This window comes from Lethenteron reissneri, chromosome 47 (genome assembly GCF_015708825.2).
Source record: "Lethenteron reissneri isolate LAM-NWPU_2019-01 chromosome 47, ASM1570882v1, whole genome shotgun sequence".
NCBI classification, from domain to species: domain Eukaryota; kingdom Metazoa; phylum Chordata; class Hyperoartia; order Petromyzontiformes; family Petromyzontidae; genus Lethenteron; species Lethenteron reissneri.
Genome location: NC_083825.1, coordinates 8,711,475 through 8,729,211, shown reverse-complemented (window position 1 = coordinate 8,729,211; position 17,737 = coordinate 8,711,475). Strand labels below are relative to the sequence as shown.

Below are 17,737 nucleotides of genomic sequence, written 5' to 3'. Positions count from 1 at the left end.
TAATAAAACGTATTTATTATGTTGTATTTTTATTATTTTATTATTTCCCTTCCACGTGACTTTACCGAAAGAACCAAGAAGAGGTTTCCTCCGGTTTTCTCTGACCTGCTCCCGTTTCCTCCGGCAGTGAAGATGTGAATTGGCCAATCATCCCCAATGCAGAACTCTCCTGAAAAATAATGTGTGGTAATAATAATAATGTAGTAATAATAATATTTCGATTTATATTGTACCTATAGTTTAACAAATCGTATCAGAGTGCATGTTTATTCTTAGCCTCGGGCACCCCAAAATGGCAGCTTGTCCCTGATAAGAGTCTTGACACTCGATGAGGCTTTCCTAAATAAATAACAGATACAATATGAATATTATTACTGTTATTCGAACGGTGCGGTTGTTATTCTTGATTCAAAGTCACTGTGCTTACGTGAGTGTTGTGGGTTCTTTTGTAAGCCCTGAGTCAGTGGTGAACATTCAACATTCCAATGGTGGGGACCAGTCTCTCCATAAGACAATCACTTTTGACACCCCACAAAAGTGACACTCACATTGGTCCGACTTGACCCCTGGCCTAGGATTTTAACTCTCGTTCTAAAAAAAAAAACCCATTATTTTTGGTTGTTTCTTACGCCCACAATCTCCATACATGTAGAAATAATAATTTTAAAAAACGGCAACTCCATATGGGAACACCCCACTGCGACCGCAACGTTATTGCATTGCTGTCCTGGGGGGTAGTAGAGCGATTGCATCAAAAGCAAACAAGCCGCAGCTGAACTGCTCAGCAAGCGGCAAAGGGGGTTGGTTATCTTCCCATTGCGACTTGCGTGGGTATCGACGCGCGCCGGCGATACGCGCCGCCTTCAGCATCTAACGATTCTCCAAGTGCCCCGTTCGACGATTAAGTCCGGTGTTTAAGTCCGTCGTGATTCGCGGTTGCGGCAGTGAGCTTAACCGTCCCACTATCGCTCCCCACATTTAAAGTCCACAAAGACGAAGGACACCCCGTGCAGCCTTCGCATACGCTTGACGTAAGTGCTGTTAGCGAGTGGCACCTTTCAAGGCTAGCACGGCGCACGAGAAGGGTGGGTGGCCAGCACCAAAGACAACGATCCCTCGCATAGCCTGTAACAGACTGTTTGGGGCAGGTGCTGTTGGCGAGCACCTATGCCGGCCGGCACGGCACACGAGGGGGTGGGTGACGCATAGCAACACGCGCGTCGCATCGGTGTGTACAGCGTGTGTATGGTGCTGGTGATAGCGCGTCCCGATGTCTTGGATTATTCACCCTTCAACGCTGCCACGCTGGCTGGAACGTGCGAGCGAGTGCATAACCCTCCCGCGATAAAGTTAGCATTGGCCAGATACACACCGGCTGTCACGCCGGGTTGATACTGCGCATAGACGTGCCAATTCACATTGCACGTGCATACCTTATGCACGTGGTGGAAAGCAAGTGGTGACTTGTCAGCAGAAGTTCATTTCGTGGTCGAAACCTACTGGGTATGAATGTGTGCGTGTGTGTATGTACGTGGTGCGGTGTGTAAACATCACTACTCGGGAGACAAAGGCGGTCGGGCGTGGTGCTGGCCACCCACCCCTTCGTGTGTCTTTGACGGCCTTAATAGGTGCTCGCTAACAGCACTTGCCCCAACAGTCTGTTGACGGCTATACGGGGAGTAGTTGTCTTTGTGTGGTGTGTAAACATCAGAAGTGGGGAGACAAAGGCGGCCGGGCATGGTGCTGGCCACCCACCCCCTCGTGTGCCGTTCCAGCCTTCATTGGTGCTCGTTAACAGCACTTGCCCCAACAGTCTGTTAAAGGCTATACGGGGCATTTTTGTCTACATTTTTCGCGTTTAGTGTTTATTGTGCTGCGATACGATCCTGGCAAGTGAGATTAAATTCCTGGATATGCACAACCTTGACAATACATTTTGCTGATTGGCATGTCAACCTGTCGTGGGCCATCTCAGTTGTTCGTGAGCACCTGATGCAATGTGTGTGCGTCTGTGAAAAAAAACTACTTCAACATCAGCCACGATTATTCCACTGCTGGATAGAGGCATCCTCAGCACCTGCTCACGTACTCAGTTTACGCTCCATCTCCGCGGTTGATCCGCCTTATCGGACGCGAGTTTATTTGGCTGCCACTCCGTTATTATTGTTGACCGTAGTCATTCATACACAACAGCGATACGCCCTGCCCAAGCCCATTTACTTTAAAAAAAATAATTTCGATATCATGGCAATACGTTATTTTGAGGACGGTCCGAAAATGTAATTCTGCTCAACAATGGAGTTTGCGTAACATCCATTGTTTTCACTCGATTATATTCTGTAGATGCGTGTATTGACCACTAGGTGGAGCACTGAAAGGGCTTCCAATCGAAGCATAGAACACGACACAAGGCCCTCTTGCGTCCGTGCAGAGTCAGGGGGAAGGTGCATGTCAGCATGAATAATGTAGAATGTCGCATCCTCATCAGCCATGTCCCCGAGTCGTCACCATCTCTCAAGGTCACGCCGATGTACCAATCCATATAGACCCAGCACACCATCACCCCCATGGTGGACATCCTATTGGATGTGTCCCTGCTTTTGGTGCCACTCTCGACCATCATTCTTTCGAGTGACGTGTCGTGCCCAAGCCCACCACCTACTAAGTTGAGCAGTCAATACGATGTCTTTCGCTGGCGTATTTTCCCTAATCCGTGTCTTCCTCTTCCTGTCTCTCAATACCAAGAATGCGTCCACCCCTCCCCGCTTCTCTGGGCCTTCTCGTTTATAAATAGCATTGGAGCACGAAAGAAAATCTAAACTGCAATAATAGTAATAATAAGCATGGCTGCTGTACTTTGTAATGGCATATCGTCTCGTGTAACGTTGACTTTCTGACGACAGACGCGGCTTATCGATACAGATCAGCCAACATATCGGACCTCTTCAGCGTGTGAGACCTGCACAGGATGACATTCAATTCTTTTTCCATTTTAAACAGCGCGGGGACCCTAGCAAGGGATAGGCTGACTGGCTTAGCGCTGGCTCCTTTAATATCGCTCTCAGATAAGGACCTGGGCTAAGGGTGGGATCGTGTTAAGGCCAAGATAATGAAGGCATTGGCTTAGTACTTAGCAGGTCCAATTTTAACCACCACTGCCACGCTATAGCAGCGCTCTGCAATTTCATCCGATGGAAATTGCAGTAGTTCACGTATACAGATGCGTGTTTAAAGAACTCCATTGAGCCGGTATTCAAATGTTCTATTTGTGAGCATCTATTAAGGCTGGCACTGAATCAGAATAGGAGGATGGACAAATACTTCGTCTGACCGCGCTTGTCTTTCTAGGTCTGATGTTGGTGCATTGCTGCGCCAGCTGCTTCATTTAAGGCTGAGCTGACCTAGGGGAAACACACTGATTCAACTACAAAATAATTTAAAAACAATACTGTACGGCCGTGTATCAATCCATTACTGGATGAACGCCTTTCGGTCATGGGCTCGTTTAACTCTACTCCTCCACGCTGGTCCCAGTGGGTTTGGTCAAGAGGTTGTTGCCCAGCTGGGGACCAGTTCGGATACCACTTGGCCACTCGTGTTGGCCGTGGCTGCGAATCGAACTCAGGCGATCGCGTCCGCAGCTCGGTGCGCAATCCACCGTTACCACTTTCATTGACCCATCACCCATTGCGCCAGTCCCGGCGAGCCGTGCGACGTACGCGTCATCCGCAGTTGTGAACGGAAGGTTCCCCGAGACCGCCGTCGAGTCAAGGTCACAGGGTCACTCGACTTCGCTGTTGCCCCGCGGGTCTGCAGCCGAACACATCCACAGAGCGGGGCCGTGTGGTCACATCGGCCCCAACTGTGGAAGTTGGCTTCATGGCACGGTACGGAGCCTGTCGACCAGGTACCGTTTTAAACGATTCAATGTGCGTGCGTATTATGGTGTGCGGTCTGTTCTCCTATAACGCGGTTCCTGAAGAACACCGCGTTATGGGGGAAAAAGTCGCGTTATAATCTCCATATATATGAAAGGCAAGGTTGTGATTATGTGTGTCTGTTCAACATGTTTAGCGTACTTCTCGACATGCAATAAACTGGAAATTTGCCATGTGGGTACTTTCCAGACTGTACACCATGCAACAATTATTTAAATAAACTTTTGTGTTTTTGGGGGGCGGGGGAGCACAATAATGCAGAGATTTTTTGCACGCCAAGTGAGCTGTGACGTCAAATCTGTCATGTGACCCGCGCATGTGGAAGCGTCACGCATTGTAGTGTAGTGGGTAGCGCGCTGCACTACGAACCCGGCGACCCGAGTTCGATTCCCGCTCACGGCCACCACCGGTGACGATTATTTGAAACGGTCCTGGGCCTCCCCTAGGTCGACTCAGCCTCAAACGAGTAACTGGTGTGGTGTGTGAACATCGCCACAGGGGAGACAAAGGCGGCCGGGCGTGGTGAATCCAAGTCCCGGGCGAAGCCGGGTAGTAAATATAGTTAATCATATGTGGTAAAAAATACGTGAGATGCGTACGCAGGCCCGACAAAGACTGAGGCGCGTGGGTAGCGTCCAGTAGCATCCCACTGCCTTGTGCGATGATGCTACGCCGAGGCAGCCGTACAGCCACTTTATTCCAACTCGCGCGACGTAGTTATGTTCACTCAATCGCGTTATATCCAATTCTCGTCCTGAAAACACGCGTTATAGGTGAACAGACTGTATTTCATTCAAAGCGTAATATATTTGGCTGCATATTGGCCTTGTTGCAATTATGCGTCTCTGTACAGCCGGAGAAACGTGGAGCAATGAGTCACAATGCTGAATCTCGGTGCTTTCGGAGTCACCAGACTCAACGCTTCTTCTGAGGCTACACATCTGCTGGGTTCAGACGAGGCCAACCCTTCTCTTTGTTACGGTGACTGACACTACTGGGTGCGCGTTGCGTCGTCGCTAGCGGTGAAACGATGATTTCAATTGCTATAATTCAGGGGGTTGCTATTCGATTCAAATGTGTATCGAGCACTGGTGAAGGCTCGCGGCCTCTAGTGGCTGGAGGAGTCATATGAAGCCATCCCCATCCAAGATAGACGAGTCCATACCAGACAGGCGAGAATCTATGCACGTGTCGTGAGCTAAAGGAAATTGGTAATTACCGTATTCTCGTCTAGATTACATGACGCACTTTCCCCCTGTCATTCAAAAGAATAGTTTGGGGGGCAGGGAGGAATGTGTGAAGGCGGTGTAGTACTATAGCAACAGAGCAAGTGCAGAATCACTGAACCGGAATCGATATCTTGAAAGCGTTTAGCGCGGGGCCCTTGAAATTGCGGGGCCCGTAGCACGTGTAGCTTCTTTTGCTACCGGGATAATCCGGCACTGCAGAGTTGCATTCGGGGTACAATTATTTGGTACCGGGCACAAGTTTGGGGTGCGTCTTACCTGTCCGGAGTAGCTCTTCATCTAGACGATGCCAGAAATTAGTGGAGCCGAACACCCGTAAGGGGTCGTCCATAAATGACGTCACGCGATTTTGGACGATTTTTGACCCCCTCCCCCTTCGTCACACGGCGTCACAAAAAGTCAGACCCCCCCCCTCAAATATGACGTCACAAAGCTCTACCCCCATCCCCCCCAAAACCATATTTCCATTTTGAAAATAAAACATGCTTCAAATCGCTTTAAACTATTGTCATTGTAGTGCGTATTTAATGTGCCGCTGTACTCTGATGTTGTAGGAGAAAATATTTATTAAAACGTCTAATTAAGTAGAACGTGTTGTCTATATTTATTTAAAGTTGCGCATTTTGATGTTACATCACATTTCTCAACCCCCCCCCCCCCTCGTCACACATCGTCACAAATGTCTGAGCCCCACCCCTAGGTGCGTGACGTCATTTATGGACGGCCCCACAGCATCCGTAGCTATGTGGTTGAACGTGACCTTGGAAGAAAGACTTAACCCCAATCGCCTCCAGCAGGTGGTGCTCTGTTCAAAGTTTATCCGCTTAGTGCTGCCCCGGTATTGCCGTGGCTACACGCCGCAGTACCGTGTACAAGGCGCCCAGTGTGATGACGTTTGAGTTGATCCAAATGCGCACCTGCAAAATGTTATTTAAGTTGCCTATTAATATAGCGTTTGTTTCATGTCGTGCTGTGCGCAACGGCTTCATTGGGAATATAATCGGTAAGAGTCGTCACCCCCGAGGCTCGATTTCAGCCAGAGCTGTCCGGTGCCACGCTCCGGAAAATATCAAAGAAAATGTTTTACACCCGAGTAGAATTCCCAAGTGAAACTTAACCCCTGGAAGGACACCCGCTGCGATTATTTATCACGGAGAGCGACATGCTCCTCTTAGAAAGAGAACGTAGCAAAACACGCATTCCACACGAACAACACAGAAGTGAATGAATGTTAATGCCCCGTGTGGGAAAAAGCGACTACGTGACCGAGTCTCAAGACTCGTTGTGGCGAGGGTCCTGCGACGCACACAGCGTTGTAAGAGATTCGCGTTCACGGGAGTTCCACTGCGGAGCAACCCCGCGAGTAGCGAGGGAGGTAACACAGACAAAGACAAAGGTTCCCCCGTTATAGCCTGTAACAGACTGTTGGGGCGAGTGCCTGTTCGCGAGTAACGCATGAAGTCACAAGACGGGTGGCCAGCACCACGCCCGGCCGCCTTTGTCTCCCTTTGTGGCGATGTTTCGTAAACTGCACCAGGTTACTCATTTGAGGCTTAGTCGACCTAGGGGGAGGCCCAGGACCGGTATCAGATCATCGTCACCGGTGTTAGTGGCCGTGTGCGGGAATCGAACTCGGGTGTCCCGGGTTCGTAGCACATCGCGCTAACCGCTGCACCGCCGCTCCCCACACACACACAAGTTCCGAGTTCGATAATCAGTTTATAACAAGCCTACAACACCTGCTACTCCCGTGCACTCTACCACCATCGAAGCACTCACCAGGCTCACCTGAGCTTAGCTCACGTGACCACACGCCAGCGGGCACGCATCCTCTCTGGATGGCTGCTGCGTAGGCTGCCGTGTGATGTCCGACGTTTCGCGGCCACGTGCGAGGCGCTTCCTCTCAATAACTGCTAGCTAGGCGAGGCGAGCTGTACGAAGACAGTCATCGGGGCAGTATGCGGGCGGGAATGGACAGTCCACGGAAGCAGCCAAAAGCGCGCTGCCCCGTGGGGTTTGGGTGTCGATATTTGCTGCCAACTCCTCATGTCCATCATCATCATGACCACCACCACAGCCCCGCGCGTTACGCATCACCACCGTTCGCCTCTCGCATGAACCAAGTGTCGGTAGCGAGACCCATCTGACGGCGACTTTAAGAGGAGCTTCAACTATCCCGCAACCCGTCCTCCAACTCCACCCCACCACCCACCCACCCACTCCCGCTCCAACCTCGATGCACGTCAAATCCCACGGATTAATCTGCTGAAAGCCAACCAAAGAGGATCACGTCCTTGATAATTCCCGGGCACTTTGCTCAGACACCACGGCCGCTGCCTTTGACAGAGGCCACCACCACCACCATGGCCGGCTCGCGTGAGCAGCGCACCGCGTTCCCCACGCGCCTTCTGCTGCTGTTGCTGCTGCCGCTCGCCACGTGCCACAGCCAAGCGCAGTATAAGTTCGACACCGCCGTGGTGCTGCACCTGGCCAAGGTGCTGCTGGACAACTACTGCATCCCCGAGAACCTGGTGGGCATGGACGAAGCCATACAGCGAGCGGTGGACAACGGGGAACTCCTCGGCGTCTCCGACCCCGAGAGCGCCGCGTCGGCGCTCACCGAGGGGATCCAGGGGGCCCTCAATGACCCCAGGATCGCGGTGAGCTACGTGCCAGACGTGGACGACGACGGCGACCGGGAGGAGGGTGACGCGGAGGGATGGGACGCTGGTGAGCAGCACCGCCCCACTACCTTCGAGGAGCTACTAGCCACCATCCCGCAAAAGACGAGCTTCGCGGTGCTGGACGGAAACGTGGGCTACCTGAGAGCCGACGAGATCATAAGCGAGGCGACCATCAAGAAGCTGGGCCCCGTCATCGTCCAGAGGATTTGGAACCGGCTGGTGGACACGGACACATTCGTGCTGGACCTCAGATACAACTCGCACGGCGACATCACGGGCCTGCCCTACCTGGTGTCCTGCTTCTGCGAGCCCAGGCCCGTGCTGCACCTGGACACGGTCTACTACCGGCCCACGAACGAGAGCAAGGAGATCTGGTCCCTGCCGGACCTCCAGGGGGCCCGCTTCGCCAAGCACAAGGACGTGTTCGTGCTCGTGAGCGCGAACACCGAGGGAGTCGCCGAGAACGTGGCCTACGTGCTCAAACACCTCCACCGGGCCACCGTGATCGGCGAGCAGACGGCCGGAGGCTCCCTCGAGGTGGAGCGCTTCCGCCTGGGCGACTCTCGATTCTTCGTCACCGTGCCCACGGCGAGGTCCCAGAGCCCGCTGACGGGCCGCAGCTGGGAGCTGACGGGCGTCTTCCCGTGCGTGAGCGCGCCCTCCGAGCGGGCCCTGGACAAGGCCCTGGAGATCCTGAACGCTCGCGGCGTGGCCCGCAAGGCCGTCGAGGCGGCGGGCGAACTCCTGCTCAGCTCCTACACGTTCGTGGAGCGCGCCTCGGCCATAGCGGACCACCTCTCGTGGTCCGAGTACGGCTCCGTGGTGTCCGTGGAGGACCTGACGTCGAAGCTCACCCAGGACCTGCAGTCGGGTGGCCGAGGACCCGCGTCTCGTCGTGAGCAACCGCGAGCCCGAGTGGCCCCCGCTGGCGCAGCCGATCCCCCCGGGCCCACCCGCGCCGCTGCCGGACGACGAGCAGATGCTAGAGGCCATCGTGGACAGCGTGTTCAAGGTGGAGGTCCTGGAGGGGAACATCGGCTACCTCCGCTTCGACGAGTTCGGGGACGCGTCGGCCGTGATGAAGCTCAGAAAGCAGCTGGTCTCCAAGGTGTGGGAGCGCATCCAGCCCACAGACAACGTGATCATAGACCTCCGCTACAACCTCGGGGGTTCTTCCACCGCCATCCCCATCGTGCTCAGCTACTTCCAGGATACGTCGCCGCCCGTGCACTTCTACACGGTGTACGACAGGCTGCGCAACGTCACCGCCGAGTTCCACACGGTGTCGAACCTCACCTCGCAGCTCTACGGCTCCAAGAAGGGCGTCTACCTCCTCACGAGCCAGCACACGGCCACGGCGGCCGAGGAGTTCACCTACCTCATGCAGTCGCTCAACAGGGCCACCATCGTGGGCGAGATCACGTCGGGCAGGCTGGCACACAGCCTGGCGTTCCGACTCTCGGACACGGGCCTCTACATGACCGTGCCCATCATCAACTTCATCGACAACAACGACGAGTACTGGCTGGGTGGCGGCGTCGTGCCCGACGCAATCGTGCTGGCCGAGAACGCGCTGGACGCGGCCAAGGAAATCATCGACTTCCACCCGAAAATGGTGTCGCTGCTCGAGTTGGCCGGCTCGCTCGTGGAGGGCTACTACGCGATGTTGAGCGACGGCGAGAACGCCACGGCCGAGATCCTCCTCAAGTACCGCGAGGGAAAGTACCGCTCGGTGGTGGACTACGAGGCGCTTGCGTCGCAGCTCACCTCGGACCTGCACGAGATCTGGGGCGACCACCGCCTGCACGCCTTCTACAGCGACCTGCAGATCGAGCGCATGGACGCGGACAAGACGCCGAGCGTGCCGTCTCCCGAGGAGCTCAGCGTGCTCATCGACACCGTCTTCAAGGTGGACATCCTCGCCAACAACGTCGGCTACCTGCGCTTCGACATGATGACCGACGCCGAGGTGCTGAAGCACGTGGGGCCTCAGCTGGTGGAGAAGGTGTGGAACAAGATCTCCGGCACGCGCTCGCTCGTCATCGACGTGCGCTACAACATGGGCGGCTACTCGACGTCCATCCCGATCCTCTGCTCGTACTTCTTCGACGCGTCGCCTCCGCGCCATCTCTACACGGTCTTCGACCGGCCCAGCAGGAGCAGCGCCGAGGTGTTCACGGTCCCGCGGGTGCTGGGCCAGCGCTACGGCGCCAGCAAGGACGTCTACATCCTCACGAGCCACATGACCGGCTCGGCCGGCGAGATCCTCACGAGGGTCATGAGCGACCTCAAGCGGGCCACGGTGATCGGCGAGCCCACGACGGGCGGCTCGCTGTCCACGGGCACCTACCGCATCGGGGACAGCCGCCTCTACGTCTTCATCCCCAACCAGGCCGGCGTGAGCCCTTCGGGGGGCCGCACGTGGAGCGTGGCGGGCGTGGAGCCGCACGTGCAGACCAAGGCGTCCGAGGCGCTGCAGTCGGCCCTGCGCATGGCGGCGTTGCGCGCTGACGCCCCGTCTATCCTGCGCACGGCGGGGAAAGCTGGTGGCCGACGGCTACTCGAGGGCGGAGGCCGCGCTCGGCGTCCCCAGCAAGCTGGCGGCGCTGCTCGCGGCCGGGGAGTACGGAGCCCTGAGGTCCGAGGAGGAGCTCGCCTTCAAGTTGACCGTGCACCTGCAGCTCATCACGGGGGACCGCCACCTCAAGGCGGTGTGTGTGCCCGAGCATGCCACGGACAGGATGCCGGGCATCGTGCCCATGCAGGTGAATGTAGTGCGCACGCGGCATTTAACGCAATCAAGTCCGTCGGACCGGAGGCAGATTGGTCATATACTCACAGGGCAGGCTCAGCCGAATGTTACGCATTTGCTGAAGACCTGCAATTAAGATTCCCATCATCACCGAACTTAGTCGCTTGCCTCCCACGAAGTGTGCGACTAAAGCCAGGAGGAAGAAAGAAAGGAATACCCACTCTGTATGACTCGTACACAGTGTTCTGTCTATCAAGCTGGCTCATGCAGTGTTTGGACACTGGTGGTGTGTGGACCTCATTATTTTCCATTGGAACCCAGGAGTCATCAGAGTTTAGTTTATTGAGCCATGAAGATTAATACTGAGCCCTGGGCATGAACAACGTGCTCTGAATGTTAATGCTCCGGGCTCACAAAGACACTATTATTGTTTAAGAATTAGCAGTGAATTTACAAGTATTCACAACAAACTCTTGAGAATGTTCGGCATCTTATGTTTGGCATAATCTGACTTTCTGAGCCTCATATTCTTAGGTTTTTTCGGTAAAGTCACATGACTTTACCGGAAAAAAACTAAGAATATGAATCCTTGCAAGTCACGAAAGCTTTAAATCTAGAATTTCTGAGCCTCATTAATTAATATTGGTCTTTGAGGATCCGAAATAGCGCAGGTTCATAACACTCATCATTGTGTATGTATCCTGCGTGTGTTATCTAACCCATGTGCTCTGTCTATCAGTCTTAGTCCAAGCGTCTTTGCGCGCTTCTTAACCGCCCAGGGTCAATACAAGCAGCAACTCTGCGTGAGAGTTCACAGCAATCGCTGGCCCACGCTCATTTGAGCAGAGATACACTTTGAGACACTTTTATGCGGCAACACCACGAATGTTAAGGGCCACGAACGTTTGCTAAAACGCGATGCGTTTTCTTGGCTTGTGCGACGAGTTTAACGTTCTCAATCAGAGCAGGCTCCTCGCAAATTGCTGCTTGTCGCACTCGCTTCTGTGTGTGTGCGTCACAGAGTGGGGACTCATAGGCCAGCTACGAACCCGGCGACCCGAGTTCAATTCCAGCTCACGGCCAACACCTGGCGACGATTATCTGAACCGGTCATGGGCTTCCCTTAGGTCGACTCAACCTCAAATGAGTACCTGATGCAATGTGTAAACATCACAGCTCGGGAGAGAAATTCGGCCGGGCAAGGTGCTAGCGAGCAACCCACTTCATCGATGCTCTCTCACAGCACTTGCCTCAACAGTCTGTTCGAGGCTATACCGGGTGGTGGAATCTTTGTCTTTGTCCCAGATGCCTCCAACCGAGTCGTTTGAGGACCTCATCAAGTTCTCGTTCATCACGGACGTGTTGGAGGGGAAGATCGGCTACCTTCGCTTCGACCTATTCAGCGACCTGGAGGCGCTCGAGCACGTGGCCCACCTGCTGGTGGAGCACGTGTGGAAGAAAATCTGCGACACCGAGATCCTCATCATCGACCTAAGGTGCCGGGTTTCTCCCCCAAACACCCACCTCCTCTTTTTCCCGATACAATCGCCACAAAGTAAACACATTTTTTTGGTGTTGGTTTTTTTACTACCAGGAAAGGGCCCGCTGAGCTTGTACATCGCTCTTGATCAGAAGCGATCCTGTCTATCGCAAACGATGGCGGCTCAACGTAGCGGCTTAGTGTCGTCTTCGTCGCGTGGAAATGTATAGGAGGCGAATGCTCTAAACGCGTGGCCTCGATTCTAAATGTGGAAGAAGCAAAATAAAAACAGAGGACTCCCGAAGAAAAACCCACACGACCACGGAGAGAGAAGCACGCAAACTCCAAATATACAGCAGGCGTCATGGATCGGGATCGAACCCATGACTTCCTGTATACCAGGCGAGGGAGTTAACATCCCCTAGCCACCGTGATGATGATGATGATGAGATAGAGAGAGGGACGCAAACTCCAGATATACATCAGGCATCGTCAGGGTCGGGATCAAACCCAGGACCTCCTGTATACCAGGCGAGGTAGTTAACGTCTCGTTATAAATACAGAAGCCCGGGGTGGTGGTGCCCGACCGTGAGTCAGCCCCCTAGGGGCGAGATTGGTGGCTCAGCCACAGAGGCATTATGCGCGTGACACCCGCCTGCAAGTACAGCAAGTGCGTTTGTGATGACACGACTCTTCTATCAGAGGTTATTATTATTCTTACTACCACCAGGTGGCGGTGTGACACCACATTTACAAGTTGTAGATCCAGACTTGGAAATCATCGGCTTCGTTTCCGATTGGGGTTGAGGGTGTGGCGTCGTTTGCTCCAAGACCGTCGGCCTTTCCACGTTTGCCAACCTCACCGCATGAATCCGTGAGACGCTGTACTCGTCAGAGCGATTGTCGGTAATTCGGTAAGCGTGGACTGTGGGGAACCGGCATTTGTGAACCAAACCGCAACATTTGGCGTGCGTTAACTGTTCATCAGCAGTGAAGTGTGGTCAAACAATCCTCGTGAGCCACGCAGCATGGGAAGAAGACCTCCATCCAACAGTGTCTTGACCGAGGGCTGCAAGATAAATTATACAAATCCAAGGTTAAGATAAATCCAAGGTTATGAATATTATTAGATTACAATTATCCACGGTTATCAGTTTTCACACACACACACGCACTTCAATGGCTATGTCTAGAACGATATTGTCTCTGCTGAACTCTCAATCGATTATAAAGTGAATCGATTCATCGTTGAGTCCGAGCTAAGTCCGGAATAAGCGATGATGATGATGTTGTTGCACTGCAGGTACAATGTAGGAGGTCCCATCTCCTCCATCCCCACACTCGCCTCCTATCTGTTTGATGAAGATCAGCCGGTTCTGCTCGACAGCGTCTACACGAGACGGTCCAACACCACCCAGCAGATGTGGACCATCGCGAGATTACCCGGTAAACAAAGCACGGCACGCGACACAGCGGCGAGCCCGGCAGGTACAACGCTCACGGCATCGCGCGCTTTCAGATGCGCTTCTGCGGCGGCGGTGTCGCAACGCTCTTCCTTCCGATGTTAGGCAGCCACCAGAGCAGTGCACTTTCAAATCATCCACATTGAAAGGCCATTTATTCAGAACTGCTAGTTTTGTGTGTGTGTGTTTAGTTGGTTGTTCTTCCCGCCGCACCTCCGATTAGCGCCGTTGGCTACGTACGGTGCGAAAGACGCTCAGCGTGCATACACACGTCGGTAAAACAACGTGGAATAGGCCGGTTCAACGGGAGAATTCGGTGGGAATTTTATTGGCTGGAATTATTAGTCGGTGTCCAAACACACACACAATGCACGATTCTAAGATCTGTACAAGTGTGAATATTGAATTGTTGCCTTATGTAATCAAACACATCAATTGCCGCTGTGTCTATAACCCACGATTGCATCCGTCGTGAGTTATAGTGTGAGCCTCGATACACGAATATAGCTTACGACTACCATATGACCAATAGCAATTAAAACATGACAAGTGGAACAGAGATTGTCATGATGCGTTCTCAGCAGAACGCATTGCCATTGCAGTAATGTGTTTCTTTATTGTGATTGTTCCTATTGATTGTCTTGTTAGTATTGTCATCACCATTGCCGATGTTGCAATGTTATTGGGTTAACATTGTTGGCATCAGAACTTATGTTATGCTGCCCACCAATCCACCCGACTGTCCACACTCACCTTGCTAACGCACCTACCCACTCACCTGCTTGCTCCTACCCACCAAAATACCAACCAGCCCATCTGCTTACCCAGCCACCTTCATGCCCACCCATTCACCTTCCTGCCGACTTGTCTATCCAACCACCTGCCTACCCACATACCCACCCACTTGCCTCCCCACTTTCCCACCTATCCACCTGTATGCCTACCCACCTAGCCACCCATCTGCCTACCCACCTATCCACCCATCTGTCTGACCACCTAATCCACACACCCATCTCTCGCCTTCCCACAACACCCCCGCCCTTGCCCACCCATCTGCCTGCCTTCTCATCCACTTGCCCCCACTCATCCACGCGTCTGCCCACAACGCATAGCAGCAGCAACAGCGGCCACCGTTAACCGCTCGGTGGCGGTGATGTCACCACGGCGCTTGTGCGAGGCGAGGTGCCACCTTGAGGCCACGCGAAGTGTCGAGGGCCCGCTGGCAGGAGGCCCCCGGGACGGGCGGGTTGAGTGGCCGGGATGCACCACCGGTGCCTCGCCGCTGTGATCCCGCACACAAAGACAAAGGTCCCCCGTGTAGCCTGTAACAGACTGTTGGGGCAAGTGCTGTCAGCGGGCACTTATGAAGGCCGGCACGGCACACGAGGGGGTGGGTGGCCAACACCACGCCCGGCCGTCTTTGTCTCCCCAGTGGCGATGTTTTTACACACCGCACCAGGTACTCATTTGAGGCTGAGTCGACCTAGGGGAGGCCCAGGACCAGTTCAGATAATCGTCACCGGTCTTGGCCGTGAGCCGAAATCGAAGTCGGGTCGCCCGGTTCATAGCGCGGCGCACTAACCACTACACTACCGCTCCCCACTGTGCTCCCGCGCACACACACACGTGCACGCACACACACACGTGCATGCACGCACACACACATTCACATACACACGTGCACACATACAAACACGTGCACGCACACACACACGTGCACGCACACACACGTTCACGCACGCCCACACACGTTTACGCACACACACACGTTCACACACACGCACACACACATGTTCACGCACACACACACGTTCACACATGTTCACGCACGCACACACACGTTCACACATGTTCACGCACACACACACGTTCACACACACGCACACACACACACGTGCACGAACACACACACGTTCACGCACACACACACGCACACACGTGCACGCACGCACACACACACACGCACACACACACGTTCACACACACACACGTTCACACACACACGCACACACACACGTGCACGCACGTGCACCCACACACACGTGCACACACACACACGCGCACGCACGCAGGCAAGCGCTACGGCTCGCGCAAGCCCGTGCTGGTGCTCACGAGTCGTCAGACCCTGGGCGCCGCCGAGGAGTTCGCGGCCGTGCTCAAGCGTCTGGGCCGCGCACTCCTCATCGGCGAGACGACGGGCGTCGGCTGCCTGCCGGCACACACCTACCACGTGGACGGCACGCACCTCTACCTGGCCGTGCCGGGCCAGCGCTCGCTGCTGGCGCGCTGGGAGCGCACCGGCGTCTCCCCCCACGTTCCCGTGGCCCCCCAGGCCGCGCTGCTCAAGGCCAAGCAGTTGGCGCGGCACCGGCTGGCGGCAGCGCACCCCGCCACCACCGCCGCAGTGCCCCCCCTGAGCTTGTAGGCAATGGTGGGATGCAGTGGCGTGGTTGGGTTGGGTGGCGTGGGCTCCGGTGCAACAAGTGAAAAGAGATTTAAAGCTTTCGTGACTGCAGGGATTCAACTTCTTGGTTCTGTCGGTAAAGTCACGTAGAAGGGAAGTAATGAAATAATAAAAATAAAATAATAAAATAAAATAATATAATAAGATAATATAATAATATAAATAATATTATATAATAAAATAATATTTTATAATATTGTTTTATTATATTTTATTTTTATTATTTTATTACTTCCCTTCTACGTGACTTTGCCGAAAGAACCAAGAAGAATTGAAAAGAGATCACCTGACCAAGGCGTTGCCGCGGTGGCGAGATGTTAACTACCTCGCCCGGTATACGGGAGGTTGTCGCGTTCGATCCCAACCCTGACGCCTGCTGTATATCTGGAGTTGACATGTTCTCGCCGTGGTCGCGTGGATTCAAGAGTATTTTTGGCTGCTATAAATTTCCACGCGCTAAGCCAACATCGTTGAGCCATCATTTGTGGCCAGGTCGCTTCTGAAAAAGAGCTATGCAGCTCGGTGAGCCTTACCTGATCATAAAATAGTTGTAGCTTTAATTTCCACCCCCGCATCACTTATTGTGTAGGAATAATTTGCGGTTATTGTGTAGGAATTACATACAGGGGCTATACACTGGGTGGCATCGGGGATAAATGCATTAAATATAGCCGTGAGATTCAAGGATTTGAGATACTGGGTGAGGATCACAGTTTTTAGATGTAACGTGTTAAGTGCGGCGTAGGATGAGATGCAGCGATTAACTATCGGGTTGATGCAGGGATATATATAGGGGCTTATGTGTAGGGATTCGATATGGGGTCAGATTTATGGGTTCGCAGGAATTCTGCCATGGATCACCGTATTCTCCAGATTGTAAGATTGTCCGCAAAGTAAGAGGCACCCCAAACGTGTGCCTGGTGTCGATCGAGTTAAACAAACACAGCAAACAAACAGACAAAGATCCCCTGTATAGCCTTTAACAGACTGTTGGGGCAAGTGCTGTTAGCGAATAACACCTTTGAAGATGGGCGCGGCACACGAGGGGGTGGGTGGCCAGGACCACGCCGGGCCGCCTTTGTCTCCCCAGTGGCGATGTTTACTACACACCGCACCAGGTACTCATTTGAGGCTGAGTTGACCTAGGGGATGCCCAGGACTGGTTCAGATAATCGTCACTGGTGTTGGCCGTGCACAGCAATAGAACCCGAGTCGGCGGGTTCGTAGTGCAGTACGCTGACCGTTACAACAGTAAATGCATAACACAACAAGATTATAAAACGCACACCCATCTGTTGCTCTAAAATACCGGGATGGGGGAGGGGGGAGAATCAAACAAAGTGCGTCTTATAATCCGCAGAATACGGTGCGCGGCCGCATCCGCACTTGCGATCCAGAGGTCACCGATTCAACTCGATCTCCCCGGCGTGTTAGTTGAAGCCACGTCGCGAATTTTTCCTAAAACCCAGCCACCCACAACCGCCTCTGTCCCACCCAGCGGTGCAAACGGGTTCAACACGGCAAGTCGATCGGCAGGATGGGTTCAGACTCGGCCCAATAACCCCTCCAGAGGGGAGGGGGGGGGGGCTCCATAGAGCTCGTCACGCACAGTTCAAGCACTTGGCGGAAGACGCGGCGGCATTATACTCGCAGTGTACCATATAGCACGTGATCGTGATCGCATAGGTGTCCTATATATTTATTATATA

At 53.7% G+C, this 17,737-nt stretch overlaps 1 protein-coding gene across 1 annotated transcript; it reads left to right on the top strand.

The window, feature by feature from the left end:
* The first annotated feature begins 7,494 nt into the window (after nucleotides 1–7,494).
* RBP3 (retinol binding protein 3) lies at nucleotides 7,495–16,119 on the top strand. Its single transcript, XM_061571357.1, is given in 6 exon segments — nucleotides 7,495–8,739; nucleotides 8,741–10,405; nucleotides 10,407–10,634; nucleotides 11,927–12,117; nucleotides 13,405–13,547; nucleotides 15,637–16,119. Coding segments are annotated over 6 exon segments (3,771 nt in total). The 5' UTR covers nucleotides 7,495–7,548; the 3' UTR covers nucleotides 15,990–16,119.
* Nucleotides 16,120–17,737: the final 1,618 nt, after the last annotated feature.